The sequence below is a fragment of the Stigmatopora nigra genome, chromosome 10, assembly GCF_051989575.1.
Source record: "Stigmatopora nigra isolate UIUO_SnigA chromosome 10, RoL_Snig_1.1, whole genome shotgun sequence".
NCBI lineage: Eukaryota > Metazoa > Chordata > Actinopteri > Syngnathiformes > Syngnathidae > Stigmatopora > Stigmatopora nigra.
Window position 1 is genome coordinate 2512650 of NC_135517.1, and position 17875 is coordinate 2530524.

At 36.4% G+C, this 17875-nt stretch overlaps 1 protein-coding gene across 2 annotated transcripts; it reads right to left on the reverse strand.

Moving 5' to 3' along the window:
• Positions 1 to 2700: 2700 nt before the first annotated feature.
• On the reverse strand, positions 2701 to 16330 carry rbm6 (RNA binding motif protein 6). Of its 2 annotated transcripts, none has more exons than XM_077726743.1 (23): positions 16203 to 16330; positions 15303 to 15352; positions 13655 to 15110; positions 13424 to 13513; positions 13266 to 13335; positions 12566 to 12639; positions 10595 to 10669; positions 10226 to 10517; positions 9972 to 10129; positions 9166 to 9269; positions 9029 to 9089; positions 8897 to 8954; positions 7927 to 7982; positions 7761 to 7851; positions 7394 to 7491; positions 6003 to 6302; positions 5776 to 5925; positions 4900 to 4962; positions 4597 to 4830; positions 4454 to 4528; positions 4268 to 4338; positions 3160 to 3211; positions 2701 to 3076 (listed from the first exon to the last, which is right to left on the reverse strand). In XM_077726743.1, the coding sequence occupies exons 2-23, from the start codon at positions 15347 to 15349 to the stop codon at positions 2981 to 2983; spliced, it is 3771 nt and encodes a 1256-aa protein (XP_077582869.1). In that variant the 5' UTR covers positions 15350 to 15352; positions 16203 to 16330; the 3' UTR covers positions 2701 to 2980. The 2 variants fall into 2 exon arrangements, with proteins under 2 accessions (XP_077582869.1, XP_077582868.1); XM_077726742.1 differs by having other exon boundaries at positions 7927 to 7985.
• Between the last annotated feature and the right edge of the window lie 1545 nt (positions 16331 to 17875).

Consider the following 17875-nt stretch of genomic DNA (forward strand, 5'->3'; position numbering starts at 1 on the left):
AGGCGCACTTAAGTCTTAAACTTTCTCCAAAATAGACAGTGCGCCTTATATGTGGAAAAAATGTCATTCGTTGAGGGTGCGCCTTATATTGCGGTGCGCCTTATAGTCGTGAAAATACGGTAAAAGAAATTACGTGCCAAGAAAAATGTTGTCACATAAAAATCGAAGTTTAATCTTACGTTAAAGTCACTGAGTTTTTTTCGTCTTAAAAAATGAACAAATGAAAAACTAGACTACTTTACTACACCCACAATGTTCTGTAATGCAGCACTATTGCGCTAGAAAGCTCTCATTGTGCAAAGAACACCCCAAGGATGCTTCTTGATCCATCCACCAAGTGAATGCTAATGAATGGCTGTCACCAAGTGGATGCTACATCGTCACTGACATATAAATTACTGTGTAATTTCAGACGCCGACAAACGTTATTCAAATAAAAGGCTGGAGACCAACCCATTTGATAAAAGCCAAAGTATAACGTAAAAAAAAAACACATTAGACCTCTTTCTTGGGTTTCAACAGAACACAAAAGAAGATCTGGGAAAACCTGCAAAGGTGGCTTGAATACAAGAAACAAAATCAGACACAAAGATGGCCACACCCCCTTATTCCCTCGTAACAACCACAAAAACACACATTTTGTGTCTGTAACATGACCGGTGAGCTCTTTCACTTTTGCTGTATTGTAGGGGTAAGGGAATCTATGGCTTGGGAGCCATATGTGGCTCTTTTGATGGGTGTATCTGGCTTTTCGCTAAATTATGTGCTGAAATATGGAAATGGCTGGTGACAAAGTTGATATATTACATCTAGAGATGCTTTAATCTTCAATTTTTTTTGCATATGACTCTTTTGGAATACTTACATTGATTGGCAGCTGCATAGGAATATTGTCAAAAATATTCTGTTTTTTTCCACTATAAAAAGTTGTGAAATTACTAAATTGAATACATTAATAAATAACTACATTAATAAATATATGAATAAATGAATAGTTTTATATATATTTATATATATTGTTAATTTATTTATTTTATTTATTAATTCATTTAATTTATTTATTTATTAATGTATTTAATTTAGTAATTTCACCAAAAAAATACATAAAATTATTCATGTATTCATATATTTAATAATGTACTTATTACCTATCTATTTATGTCTAAAATGTACTTTGCTGTGTCTGTATTCTCACCCTCTTGCTACTATTTCATTATGAAAAAAATGCATTTATGTAACATATTCATAAAAATGTCGATTATTTTAACCTTAAAAAATCTTACGTTTTCTTTTTGCCAAATAAAATATGACATTTAATGTTTGCTTCAAATCAGCTCGGGCTGGATTTTTTTAAAGCCTGATTTTACCTCTAATTACGTTCCAAAATGCTACAAAATTCAAGCTAGCTTTTTATGAATGACGATGACAGACATGCCTACGTAATTTCATGTTCAAAATTACAACTGACTTCACTTTAAAAGAACAATAACCTTTAAAATAAAAAAAATCATGACATTTCAGATTTGGACCTGGCAACGCCTGCCATAATAAACAGTGGAATAACGTATCCATCATGTTAAAACCATTGCGTAAATTCCCACGAGTCGTCATAACCACGGCAACAGCATTTTGACAACTTTACTGCCAACAGTATGGAAATCTCATCAAAATAATCTCAAAATCTGCCTATTTTTAGTCTAAATTTCAATTGTATAGTGAATAAAAAAAATGTAAGTAACATACCTTGGCCTTGAAATGTCCTTGGATTAAACATCAAAACATTCAAGGCAATAGAAGGTCGGCAATTTGATAGTTTTTTCCGACACTTGTCGCTCTAAAAGGGCCACGGTCCTCCATTATTTGTGGGTCAACGTGTCCTGTGGCGACAGTTAAACAAACACAGATTGAAACATGCAGTGTCGATATATATTTGCATATAAATGAACTACTTACCGCTGGCATCCACACAGGTTTTTTGCTTGACTTTGCTTTCCGTGACCGAGAATCAAATGAGAACATGGGATAGAAAATGAGATTTCATTTTGTTACATGCAACAACTACTAGTATAGTTTATTTCTTCTTTATGCTAAATAAAAAATGGTGTCAAATGCCTTCACCTGAATTAAAATTGTCGTCTTCCACTTCAGAATCTTCCAGTTTTTGGTTATTATTCTGCAAGGAAGAACAGAAATAGTTGGTGTTGTAGTACATAAAAGGTTAGAGTTAAGGTTTGTCATTTGCATTACAAAATATGCATTTTTTTTTTGGTAATAACGCAGTAATACATTAAAAAGTGTAATGGCCTTGATAATAAGAATGAGGAACCAAAACCAAATATTAGCTCATGATGCCAGCTTGTGGTCAGGAGGATGTACTGTACCTTAGAATTCAAACTTGTGTCCAAAAAAATGAATCTCATTAATATTAGATTCATTCTTTAAATAAATATATACAGACATTTATGTACTGTATTTTCACGACTATAAGGCGCACTTAAAAGTCTGAAATTTTCTCCAAAATAGACAAAGCGTCTTATAATCCAGTGAGCTTTATATATGGAAAAAACAATTAAAGTGTCATTTATTGACAGTGCGCCTAAAAATGCATTGCTCCTTATAGTCGTAAAAATACAGTAAATCCTATTTGAGTACTTACGTCAATTTTAGTCTCCATTATCCAGCTGAGTAAACACACAAAAATGAGTCGATTTCTTTTATGTATATAAAAAAAATGTGCATAACACTATCACAAAAAAATGAGGAAAAAAAATACAAAAAAGTTGAAGCTTTAAAACAAACTTTAACTGAGTCTGTGTGTTTTTTTATTATTCCAAGCTTGACACAATTAGCCTGTGTAAAGTTCATAAAGCCTGCATGAAATCCGACGACTTCCATTGCTTCAAGTGTTCGTTAACGAGGCGTGACGGGATGATGACGAAAGAGCGTGTTTTTATATTTTCATCCAGTTGTTTGCCTTCATTCAGTCCAGTTCCTTAAAACGTGCAAACATGGCTTTGCGCACTGCTTGTTTGTAGGTGGCGTGGTCCCAAGCGACATGGTCCTTTTTTGGCCGTCTCTGTGGAAATTGTTTTAAAAGCTCTATCAATAAAAGATAAACAAAAACATGGTAGGAAATACGAATTAAGGTGGTGCACTTACAGATGGAGGTTCTGAGCCTAAACCAGGCCTTTCAGCAGCCTTGTTGATTTCCCTAAGGACAAAAAAATAAATGCATTTAAATTACGATTCGACACAAGCACTTACTGTATTTTCATGACTATAAGGCGAACATAAAAGTCTTAAATTTTCTCCAAAATAGACAGTGCGCCTTATATATGGAAAAAAACAGAAAACCAAAATGAAAAACCACCACTGTCGGATATTGAAAAAACACAAACGCCTGGACTGAAACAATACTGTTAAATATGCAGATGCCATCTTAGTTTACAAAATCTTCCATCATATAGCTCCTCCCCCACTGCAAGATTTTATACAAAAAAATCCAAAATATCAACAATGGCTGGCTCTAGAGGTGACTGTAAAGTAGTCAGTGCTTCATACCTGGAAGTCAATAGCAATTACTAACGTATTTTCACCACTATAAGGCGCACTTGAAAGTCTTAAATTTTCTCCAAAATAGACAGGAGCACCTTATAATCCAGTACGCCTTATATATGGACCAATAGGAAAATTGTTATCACGATAAAATAAAATATGACTACTATTTTCCACGTACAAAAAAAGTACTGTGCATTGACTGCTTGGTTATATAGTTCTTTTGTCAATAAACCCAATGGATTGTGTGGCCTGGACATCGACATCAACACAGCTTTATGAAGCATGGAAGGCAGCGTTGGAATAGTTATGCTAGCTACTAACTAGCTACTCTTTGCGAATGGATTGTGGTGGCCTGGACGAACGTATAAAACTCAGCATTTTTCGATGACTCATTTGGACAATTGTTCAATTCGGATACAGAAAATGAGGACTTTGATGGATTTGTGGGTGATGATGACGCGAGCACATTGTAAAATGGTTAAATAAAGTACAACGAAACTGAGTTTTGCTTCCATTACCTTTTTAAAAATAGTATATGTTTGAGCTGGTGTATATTTTGCCTATATTATGTCTGGCTGTGTCTATAAAAAATGTTGCATTCTTTGTGTGTAAAATACCGAAATAGCACTCGTTACTGACACTGCGGCTTAACATACGATGCGCCATATAGCCGTGAAAATACAATACTATATAGCTATCTCCAGCCCACCTGCTATGATGCTGTTGCTGTTGTTTTCTCCTCTTTTGTTCTGGTGACTTGCCAACTTCCTTTGGAGTCAACTGTGAGAACAAAATTGGATTGGATAACTTTATTCATCCCATACTTCCAGAAATCCAAAAAATCTCTGACCCACAACAACCACTAACACCCCAAAAAAACCTCATATCCACTCACTTTTTTTTCTTGGCTCTCCAGTGCTTCCAATTCTTTCTTGGACTTTTTGATCTTCAAGTGAATTTCCATGTTTTGCTAAAAGTATAAACAACAACATTAAAAAAAGGCTAGTTTCCCATTAGCATAGTGCTAAGAGGCAGTACTTTGTGCAGATCCGAGAGCTGCTGGTGGCGAATGAGTGCATCCTTATTGGGGAACTGCCTCCTGCAGAGCAAGCAGGCCATCTTTTTCCAGTCCGTCAACTTGTCCCCACGTTCTAAGGGTGGAGCTTTGGTAACCTGGCTACCACGTGCCGTATCCTCCTTGTCCTCTTCCACTTCTTCATCACTTCCGGCGGCGTATTCGGACGCCAGCATGCCCAAGGAGCCCATTGGCCGCTGAAGATGCACAACAATACTTTAACACCATGTGCCGACTCACCAATGATTCTCAAATGCAATCCCTACCTTTGACTTTTCTTCTTTTTTGAGGGGAGCAAGTGGCTTCTTGAAAAATTCCTCACCGGATTTCTGTGGGCGGACAAGTCTTTTAGCCTGATAGCAACTACAGTAATCCCTAGAATATTGTGGTTAATGTAGACTAGACATTAGATAAGAACTATAGATTTCAGCCCGTATTTGGGATATTTCAGACACAGAAGACATTGTAGACCTAGTTAAAAAAACTGGAGCTTGCAGACTGAGACAGTTTAAATATGCAGAATTACTCTCTCAAGCCGATCCTGATCTAAATCCACCTGTAATCGATTCTGAAATGAATTGACTCCTTTATTTTATTTTAAGGCAATTTCTCACCCAAAAATTGTTGGAATCCTTTTTTGGGTCTCTAAATTAACTTTGTTTTTTTCCCCTTAAAGTATTTAATAATAATAATGCTGTATATAATAATATTGATGAGTAATTTATATTTTTTTTATTAAAAACTAGAGTAAAGATTCATTTTTTATTCACAAATTATTTTTTACTTGTTTAATTTTTTTTAGTCATATTTCTTTAAAAAGGTTTTAATTTTAAGAAAATATAGTAATAGTAAATACTCCATTGATACTTTACTATAGTAACACAAAGTATTTTGGGGGAAAAGTCTTGATTATAAAGATTATAATTTGTATTCTAAAGACTAAGATTACTACACAGACATGGCTACAATATTTGAAAAATCATAGAGTAGGGTCACCCCTATAACGTTTTTTTCCTTAAAAAAATAAAACATGTCTTAAAAAAATGATTAACAGCAGAAAAAAAAATCGCCAAGAACTGAATTTGCAATAATCAAGGGAAGACTGTAATCATTAAAACCCAACAAATGATCTCTTTCCTAACCTTTCTCTCAAAAACAGCAAATCCCGCATCCGCCGACTTGGATTGCTTCTTGTCATCGTCCAAGCTTCCTTTCAGCACGGGCGATGGGGACCGCACACAATCCTTTTGCCGGTTCTGGATCTTAGCCCAGCGCTCCATATCTTTCATAATCTAAAAAAAAAAATCCACATTCATTTACTCACTCATTCCCAATGACACTTTTTAGAAATCTCATTTTTCATAACAACCTTAACGGCCGCAATACTCCTCGGCCTATCATCTCGTTTCGCCGAGTCGTCGTCATCTTTCTTCTCCGGGGACAAAGTTTCCAGGTTGTCGGCGGAGTCCGACAATTGCGTGATTGGCATCGGAGGCGCCGACGGTCTTTTCATGTCCAAGGGGGCGTCGGCGGCCGGGTTGGAGAGAATGGCTTGATCCTCAGCCGTCATGATTGGCTGGTTTCCCTGGTTGCCTCCGGGGACTGGGAGGTAGGCTTTGGTTGCCACGTCCCAGTACAGGTACTCTTGGTTTTGAGCATTGTAGAAGTACTGTGGACAAACAGAGACCTATCAGTGCTTAGGTCTTTATTCATAGTTAAAATACTACACTCACTACTTTTAATGAATGGGGATCAGTTGGTTCCCAAGGCAATGGTAACAGAAACAGTAATTTGTCCAGATCAAAATCTTACTTTTATTTATTTATTTTTTATCTAATCTAAGAAATCTAATTTTATATTTATATATAATACTTTTTCCACTGACTTGGGGGCCATTTTCGGCCAATTACGTAAAATGCTGTATTGACTACCCACAACTTTTAATGAATGGGGACCAGTTGGTTCCCAAGACAATTGTCTCGGATTGAAATCTTATACTTTTTGCTCTGACTTGGAGGCCAATTTTAGCCAATCACCAAAAAATATGAACTTATTGTGGTCCTTTGCCCAAGATAGGATAAATAGATAAAACTTTAAGATAGAATTCAGAGGTCAGGAACATTTTTTAAGAGAGCCGCAAACAATTCACATTTTCCAATGTTATTCTTTGTGAGCCATACTACAAATTTAAAAGTCAAAATACATACATGTAAATGAGTGCCTTATCAATTTTTTTGGTCATTTCACCACTTTTAAAGTGTAAAAAAAATGAATATTTCTAAAAAAATATTCTTATGCTATTGCTAATCAATGAGAAGATGCATTCCAGAAGAGTCTACTACAAAAAAAGTTTAAAGCAGTTCTAGATGTACTATCTCACTTCTGTCATCAGCAGTTTCCATATTTTAGCTCACAGGTCATCAAAGAGCCGGATTCACTCATCTAAAGAGCCACATGTGGCTCCAGAGCCATATGTTCCCCACCCCTGAGATAGATAATCAAGTTTGAAGACCATTCAATTAATAATCTCTGATTGTGTGGTTGACTCTGGTGAATTAAAGTTACATAATTAACAAGACATAGTTATACTACTTGCGCTATTGAGTAAAGTAGTTAAAGAAACAGGTAGGAGTCATGTGGAAATTGTTTAAAAGATAATCATAGACAACGACAGTGACCTAAAATGATCAAAGCTACATGGAAGACCAACATGAAGACTCATTCTTATGGTCTAAAACTAGTGTGGTCTTTAATACTCACCCTGGAGCCAGGGTCATAGTACAGGGTGGTGTCAGGGTCGTAGTAGAAACCTGAGGTAGCATCGTATAAATAGCTGGACGTATCGGGGGCCTCGGCATCTATGGACAAAGATTCCTCATATATTTTTTTCCGGGTGGCGTTAGATTCTAGATTTCAATCACCAAAAAATATGAACTTATTGTGGTCCTTTGCCCAAGATAGGATAAATAGATAAAACTGTAAGATAGAATTCAGGGACAAAGATTCCTCATATATTTTTTTCCGGGTGGCGTTAGATTCTAGATTTCAATCACCAAAAAATATGAACTTATTGTGGTCCTTTGCCCAAGATAGGATAAATAGATAAAACTGTAAGATAGTTCTTCACCATCAGCGGCGGTTGTGGCATCAGTGGCAACAGGGGCTCCAGTTGCCTGGTAAGATGCACCTTCAGCTTGGCTAGCATCATAGTCACTACCCTGTGAGATGGAATGTTATAGGAAATGAAGCTTAGAGAAGACAGTTTTAACATCAAGGATTGACATTAAACTTACATGGCTGATGTTGGCATCTGCCAAGGGAGCTGGATTACTTTCATTAGTCGGCAAACCTGCTAAAATGGAGAAAAAATGGCTAGAATTTCAAGTCCATTTAACTTGGAGGGGGAACTGTATTTTCACAACTATAAAGGTGCACTTAAGTCTTAAATTTTCTCCAAAATAGACAAGGCGACTTATAATCCAGTGTGCTTTATATATGGAAAGAGATTATTATTTTTTTTTATACATATTTTGATTTAAAAACTTTTCCATTCTATATTTTTTAAATGGGTTGATTTCAAAATTATTCATTTATAAAAGTATATATACATAACTTTTTAATAGTTTCAACAAAAATATTCATTTTTTGAATTTTGTTAGACTAGAAAGAATGTATTAAATATTCTATAAACATTTATTTAAAAACTTTTCCATTCTATATTTTTTAAATGGGTTGATTTCAAAATTATTCATTTATAAAAGTAGATATATAACTTTTTGATCGTTTCAACAAAAAAATTCATTTTTTTTAAATTTTGTTCGACTAGAAAGAATGTATTAAATATTCTATAAACATATTTACTTATGAATATTATTAAGGAAAAATGTATTAATAATGTGGTCTTATTTGCCATCAAATTTATATGTATTTTTTTTAAATGAGATTATATTGACTATCCTTTTGACTACGTTTTCTAAAAAGGTTTCTGATTTGATTTTGCTCACTTCATCAAAATTATATATAAACCTATATACCGAATTTTCACGACTATAAGGCTCACTTAAGCCTTAAATTTTCTCCAAAATCGACAGGGCGACTTATAATCCAGTTTGCTTTATATATGGAGAAAAAAAAATTAAGTGTCATTCATTGACAGTGCACCTTAAAATGTGGTGCGCCTTATGTATGTGAAAATACAGTACTTTAAAATAACTTATACAAAGGCAAAAAGACAACATCCAACAAGAGAGAAAGACACCCGACCTTGCATTCCAGGAGGTGGTTCTATAGAGGGTGGCGTCTGGGGATAAAACTGCTGCGACTGAAATGACAAGACAGAATAATCAAATTAGTTTTCTGACCACGTCAGTTAATATCAATAAAAATGCAACTGACCTCCATGCTAGACGCAGTCCGATATCCCGGTGAAGAGTTGTTTGATCTGTCAAACTCTCTTCTGAAATGTCAGCAGATGTAAAAATCAGCGTCCAACCAAGCGAGATTAATCGCAAAAATAGGACCAGATGACATACCTCTGGTTCTTGAGGGGTTTTGCAACTTGGGCATACACTCGAAAACCATCAATACAAAGGGGAGCGGGCCTTGTGAGGAGTAGGTCGACCAAGCGGGTAACTTGCTATAATAACAAAGACAAGACCTGTTAAAACCGATTGTAGCGTAATGATAAGAGAACATTACCATATTTTCTCGCATTTAGGCCGTATTTGTTGCAAAAAAAATGACGACTGAACCAAGGGTACGGCTTATATGCGCATAAATTCGACTTGACATATACGTAACGGCATAACACAAGACAAATGCGTTTGATACGGTCATTTATTTGAAAATAGAGAAAAGATAAACAGATAAAATGCTTCACAAAATGTATTTTGACATCTATGAATGAAATTCAAGAACCAAAAAAAAACACAGCTAGCATAAAACATGAAAAAAATGACTCAGGGGAGCCACCATCTTAACTTTGGATGACAAACTAGACAGAGTTCTTGGTTGTAATGGTCACAAGACCACCTTTTTGAATGTATACATGTAGGCAACACCCTAAGGAATGTAAAATTCAATAATCGATTTTTACAGTATCTAAAAAATACCAAGTGCGATAATTTTTCTTAAAATTTTCCCTTCAAAATAAAACATATGTACTCCCTATTAAAACCATGAATATGGAGGTGAAAATTGTGAATCAGGGGGCGGCTTATACTCGAGAAATTGCAAAATTCAACGATTTTAAGGCCATTTTAAGGGTGCGACTTATACACGGATGAGGCTTATATGCGAGAAAATACTGTATGTAATGTACAAAGTATCCATAGAGCACCTCATGGGAGTCCATGTCGATAAAGCAGAAGCACTTTGCTCCTGGTGTCTTGGCCTTGATTAGACGAATATTTCTCTCATCCAGATATGCGTAAGGATCCAAAGCTTTGAGGATAGACCCTACTGTAGTGGTGGGCAATATATTTTTTAGGATCATGGCTGTTGAGGTAAGCAAGGGATTTGGTAGTTATTTCATAACAAAGAATCATAACGTCTTCCATTGTTACACAAATGGAATACAACAAAAATACTAACTTTTACTGTCTTTAAAGACGGATTTGGACTGATGGGAATTGTGGGGAGGGGAATGTTGATAGCCCCAAGACTCTGCTTGCATCTCACTTTCCTGGTGTTGATATTGCTGGTCCATCTGTTGTTGCCATGCCTCGGGAGTCAGGTCAGAGTTGCGTTGCCATTGGTTGGGAGGCAGCAACTCCGTTGAGTCTTTCGGTGTTGCCCCGTTCCGGTTGGATAAAAATTCTTCGGAAGGATGATCGGGTCTGGACAACTGTGACTCCTTGGGTGGAGGCAAGGTGTGATGAGAGTCCTAGTTCAGAAAAATATGTATATACATTAAAAAAAGTCAATTTCTATATGATACACAATAGACTTTACAGTACTTACATGAGCAGTTGTGTCACTATTATCTGGATGAGAGTAGCTAATAGAAATTGTTCTAGTGCCAACCTTGAGGGAACCCTGCAACAAGAGAACATCATGTGATCAGAAATAGTCTTTAAAAAGACCAATAATGTCTAATGAGCAACATGCAGTGTGGCAGTGGTACTTATGGTGGGTGGTACACTGATCCAAGAGTCAGTACCATTCTTGCCAAGAACTATATAGAATTTCGGTAGCTATAAGCGAAGTCTACACGTTTTAATTTCAGTGTATTAAAAAGGAACCCCTGAATGGTTTAAAAATGTATAAATAAAAGCCATCTTATGATACCGAGACAAAACATCACTGCCCATTCTCTCTGACCAACAAAGACACAATTCCATCAAAGAGCAATTCCACCAAAAAGAGAAACAGGAGGCTTTCACAGCTTAATCAAAAATGATGATAAGCTCCCCCACTGATTGTTCCCGATTCCCATGTGAGGTGTCAGCCACGGGATACCAACAAATTAGCAAAAAGCCAAGCCGAAATGTCAAATATAAAATGTAATCCAATGGGTACATTTTTCCGCAACACCATATATAGCAAATTCTGTAAAGTTGACATTTGGACCTTGAATAAACACGATAGTACCAACTAATCTTGTATTTTTTTTTCTTTTGGGTTGAACACAAGGATAAAAGAAGTGTTTGAATAATGATGGCACCAAACAAGAAGTAAAAGCACTTCCCATTTCCCCTAGTTAGTTCCGGATAGCGCATTCAAAGTGTCACCATGACGAGTCAAGTGAAAAGAAGCCCAGAAGCATTGAGGGCGAGTCTCACAGTGGACCAATCCCATGGAAAAAATGTACTTAAACAACAACCAGATTCAGAAACTGAACACAAGACGACCAAAACAATCACCAGCAATTAACTAGACTGAAACCTATACAAATCCTTAAAGCCTGGTTCTTACGATTTGTAAGGTACTACAGTCAAAAAGCCATGATATTTGAGTAAAAAATAGAAGCATTTGCTAGGAAATGTGAGAAGCAACAAGACCAGAAACAAAGATATCCAATTTTAAGGCCAATTTCACAGCAGTTGACCAGAAAATCTTCAGGCCTCATCCTGAATATTCCAAAAAGATTGTTTAAGAAATAAATAACCTAGAGCAAGACTAAAACTAGTCTTCTAAAACCAGATATTTTCACAGCCTTTCCTGAAATAGTTCCTACAGGCAAACTTCTTAGGATTTGTGAACAGAGTAAACCCAGAAGCAAAGACACTAAAGAGCTAAAGCAGATTTTATGCCTCTTAATTGAGGACATTCCTTCAAGAGTCAAATGGAAAGTTGGACACATTTTTTTAGTTCCAAGAACCCCACCCACTCATGTTTCCCATTTTCACCAGTTAAAGGACCGAAAACCAGACCCAAAAAAAACTAGTCGTTGGTGACAATGGCGGTTATTGATCACAAAAAGTTAGTGAACATTATATTTTTTATCTTCAACTTCTACAGGAAGACTTTGAACGAATTTGTCAACACTAGCATTAGCGCATATCATTTCCGAGACGATTTACTCTAGCAAATAAATTTTCATTTTGTAAATTCCACCCTTTTGCTCATTAGCGGTTTCAACTGACCTCCTGTACAAATCAGTGAGGCGTCCATGTTGCTATTTCCAAATGTTACCATTCCAATAAACTTCATCATAATTTCTCATCTGTTAAAATGGGCCATTCCGATTTAAAATCGTCTTCAATTATTATAAAATCTTTAGTCTATTTAGTTCTAATGTTTGTTGCATTCTACGAACAGAAATCTCAAAAATCTTCAGTTTCTGTAACATAAGATAACCACGAAAGCAAACCCCACTGTCTTTCCCAGTCCATTCATTTCCTTCCCAATCTACTAAAATTTGCCCCTCTCGACCCCTCGTAATCCTGTCGGGAGAGGCGGCCCTTTGGTGGAGTGACGAAGATAGGCCACCTTGTTGGACTCCATGAAGCGGACTGCATCCTCGAGGTTTAAAAACTCCACATAGGCCGTATCGTAGCTGTAACCTGGGGACAGCATTTGAAATACAGATGGGTTTTTGTTAGTCAGTTCCAGTAACCACAGTCAGCCCGCTATAACATATGACAGCAGTGCGTTTTAACATCGAAATGGATAAAAAAAAAACAAAAAAAATCCCCTACGAGGGATCTTCAGTCCTAAAAATACTATACCTTCTAAGGAACAGGTTTTACAGTAGTCCACCTTCTTGATGATTGCTAGTTTACCTTTAAACTTTAAACTAAAAGCCAATGTAGTATCTAAGATCTCTTTTTGCGACAATTGGGGCAAAAACAATGAAAGTATCCAGTGCCCCCAAAAATATTCAGGCTAATCACAACTCTGGCAAAGAAACCTACGTAAAATGTCCCACACAAAACAGACAAAATCGTTCCCATTCAAGTTTCTGCAAAACGCCTGGCAATGGCCCAAATGTCCCAAGATGGCAAAGAATGGCATTTATGGACTTGACTTTGTTAACGGAGCAAGGACCAAACGGTCCAAAGACAAAAGCAACCATGAGGAATAAATAAGGAAGCGTGCGGAAGTGCGAACGTCGAAAAGAGCGGAATATCGAAAAGGGACGTGTGTATAAACGCCCCCAAAACAGTTTCAAAACCTAAACAGTCTTTACCTGGGACAACGTTTTTAATCTTCATCCCTGGTTGCGGCAACCCATCTTGAACTGTAAAGGCACCAAGAATCTGCAAAAAAAAACCCCAAAAATTGCCAGGTTATTTCTAATTTTAGAAGAATAAACCTGGTAAAAACTGAAGGATTGTGTTTTAGTACCTGCTCCATGGTAGCAGACTTTGGAATACCAATTATGGATAATGTTGAGGACACTTTATCCGCCACTGTAGCCTTCCTATAATCTTGATCCTTTCATAAAAGTGTCAACATTGGTTATCACCCAAAAATAAGCAGGATTGACGAAGATAATTTATGCAGAATGATGTAAAACCATGCAGAACTGATTGTGTACCATTGCGTAATTTTTAAAGGGATTAAAAACAGACTTACCTTAGAACCAGAGGCACTGAAGTCTGGAGCCACAGTTGGTTTGGAGTCCTGAATCAATGGCGTCACCTGAAGATCCGCCTGCTTGAACTCAAACATCCTCCCAGAAGCCGTTCTATAATCAATATCTCTATAGTCTTGGTCTCCACTTTGGAAATTTCCCAGTTCCGCCATTTTACTCGTAGTCTGTCTTTCAACGAATGGCATATCTGCAAGTCCTTTAAAACTATCCTTTGGATCCAAAAGACCATGACTTGGCATTTTGTTATGATAACCTTCACCAAGTTTTGATTTATTATGACTCTGATCTGAGCCTCTTTCAGCCAACCAGTGTTTACTCTCATTTCCTCTTACTGGATTACCGGGTAGCGTAGTCCTGTTTTGAGGCGAGTTCCTACCAATCTGTAGGCGATCTATTTCCGCAAACTGATCTCCACGTTGGAAATGAAGATCCTTCCCCAAGAAGTCCATTGGCGGTCTATTAGCATCTTGGTAGACTGCATCCCTTCTAAAACCTGCCAGGGACGTTTGGGAATCCCCCTTGGCGCCCTTATCTGGAAATTGTGGTTGATCCTTTTGGCGACTCTTCCATTCCTCCGCAAGAGTCATCTCCTCACCACTCCTGTAGTCCATAAGTGGACTACCACATGAATTTGGACCCTTTCTCATTCTTGGTTGTACTTCAGGACCCTTGAATTCAGGTCTTTGTGGACCACTGACATCTACAGGCATGCCAGTTCTCGCCCTATCCGTGGAAGAGGCGTCATTCCCAAATCTTAAGGGAGACCGTTCCCTGCCTGGGAATTCAGACGGTGGTTGTGGTGGTGGTCCGGGATGGTTTCTGAAATCCATATCTGATTGAAATCCACCTCTGGAATTAAGAGGTGGTCCTCCTCTTCTATCGTTTTCCATCCTTCTTCTCGCAATAGATGGTGCATCGAGATTATATCGAGTGTTATCGATAATACCCGCTGAAGTCCGTCTGAAGTCATCGTCCTTCATTCTGTCCACCGGAAACCCTCTACCTCCATCCACGTTGGGATTATTGGGATTATTAAAGTGAGGTGTATCATTACGGAACATGTCTCTATCTCTCATGTCTGTAGGTCTGTTGTTTTTTGGCCAATTTGGCATATTTCGGCCTCCCATATCATGTCCAGAGAAACCAGGCGAATGCATTAAATTGTCTTTAGGGTTTCTGTCAAACTGTCCTCCTTGGAAATTTAAATCCGGACCTGGGCCAGATCTGAAAAAATCTCTGTCCGTTGTTCTACCACGCATATCGTGTGGATTCATGTCCCGGTCCCACATTGGTGGACCGTCCATTCTCCTCATATCCATTCGTGGTGGATCTAGAGGACCCATTGGACCTGTAGGTCTCATATTCATCCCATCTCTACCCCTGAAATCAGACATGGGGTGATCTCGCCCACCAAACATGTCTCCATCGTGATTACCTCTGCAATAAAGGTCACAATAATCAATTGAAGGTCTGTAATAAACTAGAGCTAGTGTCCAATTCCAATGTAATACTGCAATGTTTATATAGAGAAATTTATATTTGCTGTGTAAACAGTACTATACAAATACAAGAAGTATAAAAGTAGCATTGTGATAAGAATGGCAGATAACTGTACAATAAATTATTTACCTAAATGGAGGTCTTCCCCTTGGTCCTTGTCCTGGTCCATCCCACATTTTCTAGAAAAAGGAAAAATTAGTTAGACCTAATTCAGGCAAAAATCCACAATTTCATTGATGTGAAAGAAGTGTAGTCATACCTCTACTTACAAAATTAATTAGTTCCAGAACTTTATTCGTAACTTGAACATTTCGTAAGTAGAAATTCCCTAATTCGTTCTACAGTCCTTACAACAACCAACTACACCCATTATACTTTTCGACTCTACTATTAACATGTAATTATGTTTTTAATGGGTATTGATCATTGGCTCGCCTTACAGTTACATGACAGGACGATGTAAAACAGGATTAATTTAAGAATATATTTAACATGTGTTTTATAGACCCACCGTCTGTGGGTAGGGTGTTATCTATAAATAGTGCAATAAATAGGAATCTAAATCGTGGGGATGCAAACTGAAATCTTAATCTCGGAGACGATCAGAAGTGATGGTTTACAGTAGATTAGTAAACCTGATCGATCGTGAGTAGATCTTAACTACAAGTTTAAAAAGAAAGAAGACTGCTCACGTCAATCAACCCATGTTGTGCTACAAGGCCAAAATTAAGGGCGGCCCGCTAATCATCGAGGCGATCGACGCCTTTAATGCACAAAAACACAAACAAATGTGGACGTCCGCAATCAATTATATATTCACGTGATTTACCAAAACAAAAGGATCATCGGATTTCACTCATCGGGTGTTTATAGACCTTTACCCATCGTGAGCCTACTAGAGTTAGCATTAGCATTAGCATGGCAGCCATTTCGCCTAAACGTACAATCCCTCGAGCTTCATCGTGAAGATTAATACATGCAATATTTCTGAGGATCCAGATTTATTTTAAATTTTTATTATGTACCTACCTTAGCCTTTGTGAAGCTTCCTCGTCAGTGAAATCCGCACAAGCAAAGCTAACAAAAAGGCGCCGAGTCCGAAGACTGCTAATACCAGCTGCAGTCACGTGACAGAAAGACGTAGGGGAACACTTCCGGGCGTCATATTGGAACAACGTCATGACGTCATTACGCAGGCCTTTTCATGTCAGTCTATCTGACAGTGTGTATTAGTTGGGTAAGTTTAACATGACAATCAGGCATAAATATTGCTAATTTTATTCTTTCATAAGCGTTGTAGCAATTTTTTTCGGCTAAATTTTGCCGATTACACAAACACAAAACTTCTACATAATGCAGATAATACAGAAATACAGTTTTAGGAATGAATGAGCAGCACCTGACTACAAGGCTAGCACAACATTAGCAAAGCAGCTAAAAACAACAATACATAAATGTTCATAATTTTCAACTGTTACAATGGGGCATACTGGAAAGAAACAATCATGTTCATGAGATTAAAGTTGTATTCTTAATATTTAAATTACAGGATTATATTTTCAGGATTTAAGTGATTGTTTATTAGCATATTCATAATTAAAGGTTGAAGGTAAAACTATTACATTATAATTTTAGTGCAAACAAGTTTTTCATTTAAAAAATACTATAAAATAAAAATAACATTCTTGAAATTAAAATTGTAATGTTATGAACATACATCACTTTATTCATGCTCATTGATATCTGAATCTAAAAAATATACAATTTTATGTCTAAAAAATATACAACTCTTTAAAAAATATGCAATATTTTTGATCTGGAAAATATATCAATGTACTCTTGTAAAATTATACCATACATGTAAAAATAATACAACCTTTATGTCTTGAAAATAGCCCAAATTTACTATAGGGGGAAATGATACTGTTGAAACTTCATGAAAACAATTTTTAATATTCATCAGATTACAATTTAAATCTCATAAATTATTATTTTCTTTTCAGAATTGCCCCAATAACACGAGTAAAATGGACAGGAAAGAATATTTCTCATAAAGCGGTCTAAAACTCTAAAAAAAGAAGAGCAAGTAAAGCAGCTAAAAACATTTCAAAGAAATAATAATAAATGTCATTTTTTAACAGAGCTGTCTCTTCTGAAACATTTGTGTACTGCAAAAAATATTAAGGCACTTTAACTTAAAAAAAAGGGAAATAAGCTTTCATCCTGCTAATTTTCTCTCAAATTAAAAGTTATTCGGGTGGGAAAGGTTATATAATACTCTTTATTTTAGCTACGGTGTCATAAAATACAAATTTAAGACGATTTTTTTTCATGTAAATCGACATTTTTTACAGTGTTTTCGGGATTCATCATTCTATTGATTACATTGAGTTCCCTTTTATGATCTTTTAATATTTTTTATTGTTTCAGCCCTGAGGTTAACAAGGTCAGAGACACATAACTGCCACATAAACATATTTCTGATTATTATTTTAACACAATAGATGTTTTTATTTGACATTAAACTCACTTAAAATTAAAACCCTCCTGTTATGTTGATGCTAAGGACGAGTAGCACTTTATTATAATTATTATAATGGTAAGAAAGTATTGTTTATCATCTACTATAAGTCTAAAATGTAAATATTTAAAGTGAAAAAGTATATTTTATATTTAGGTTAAGGTAAAATAAGCATATTTTA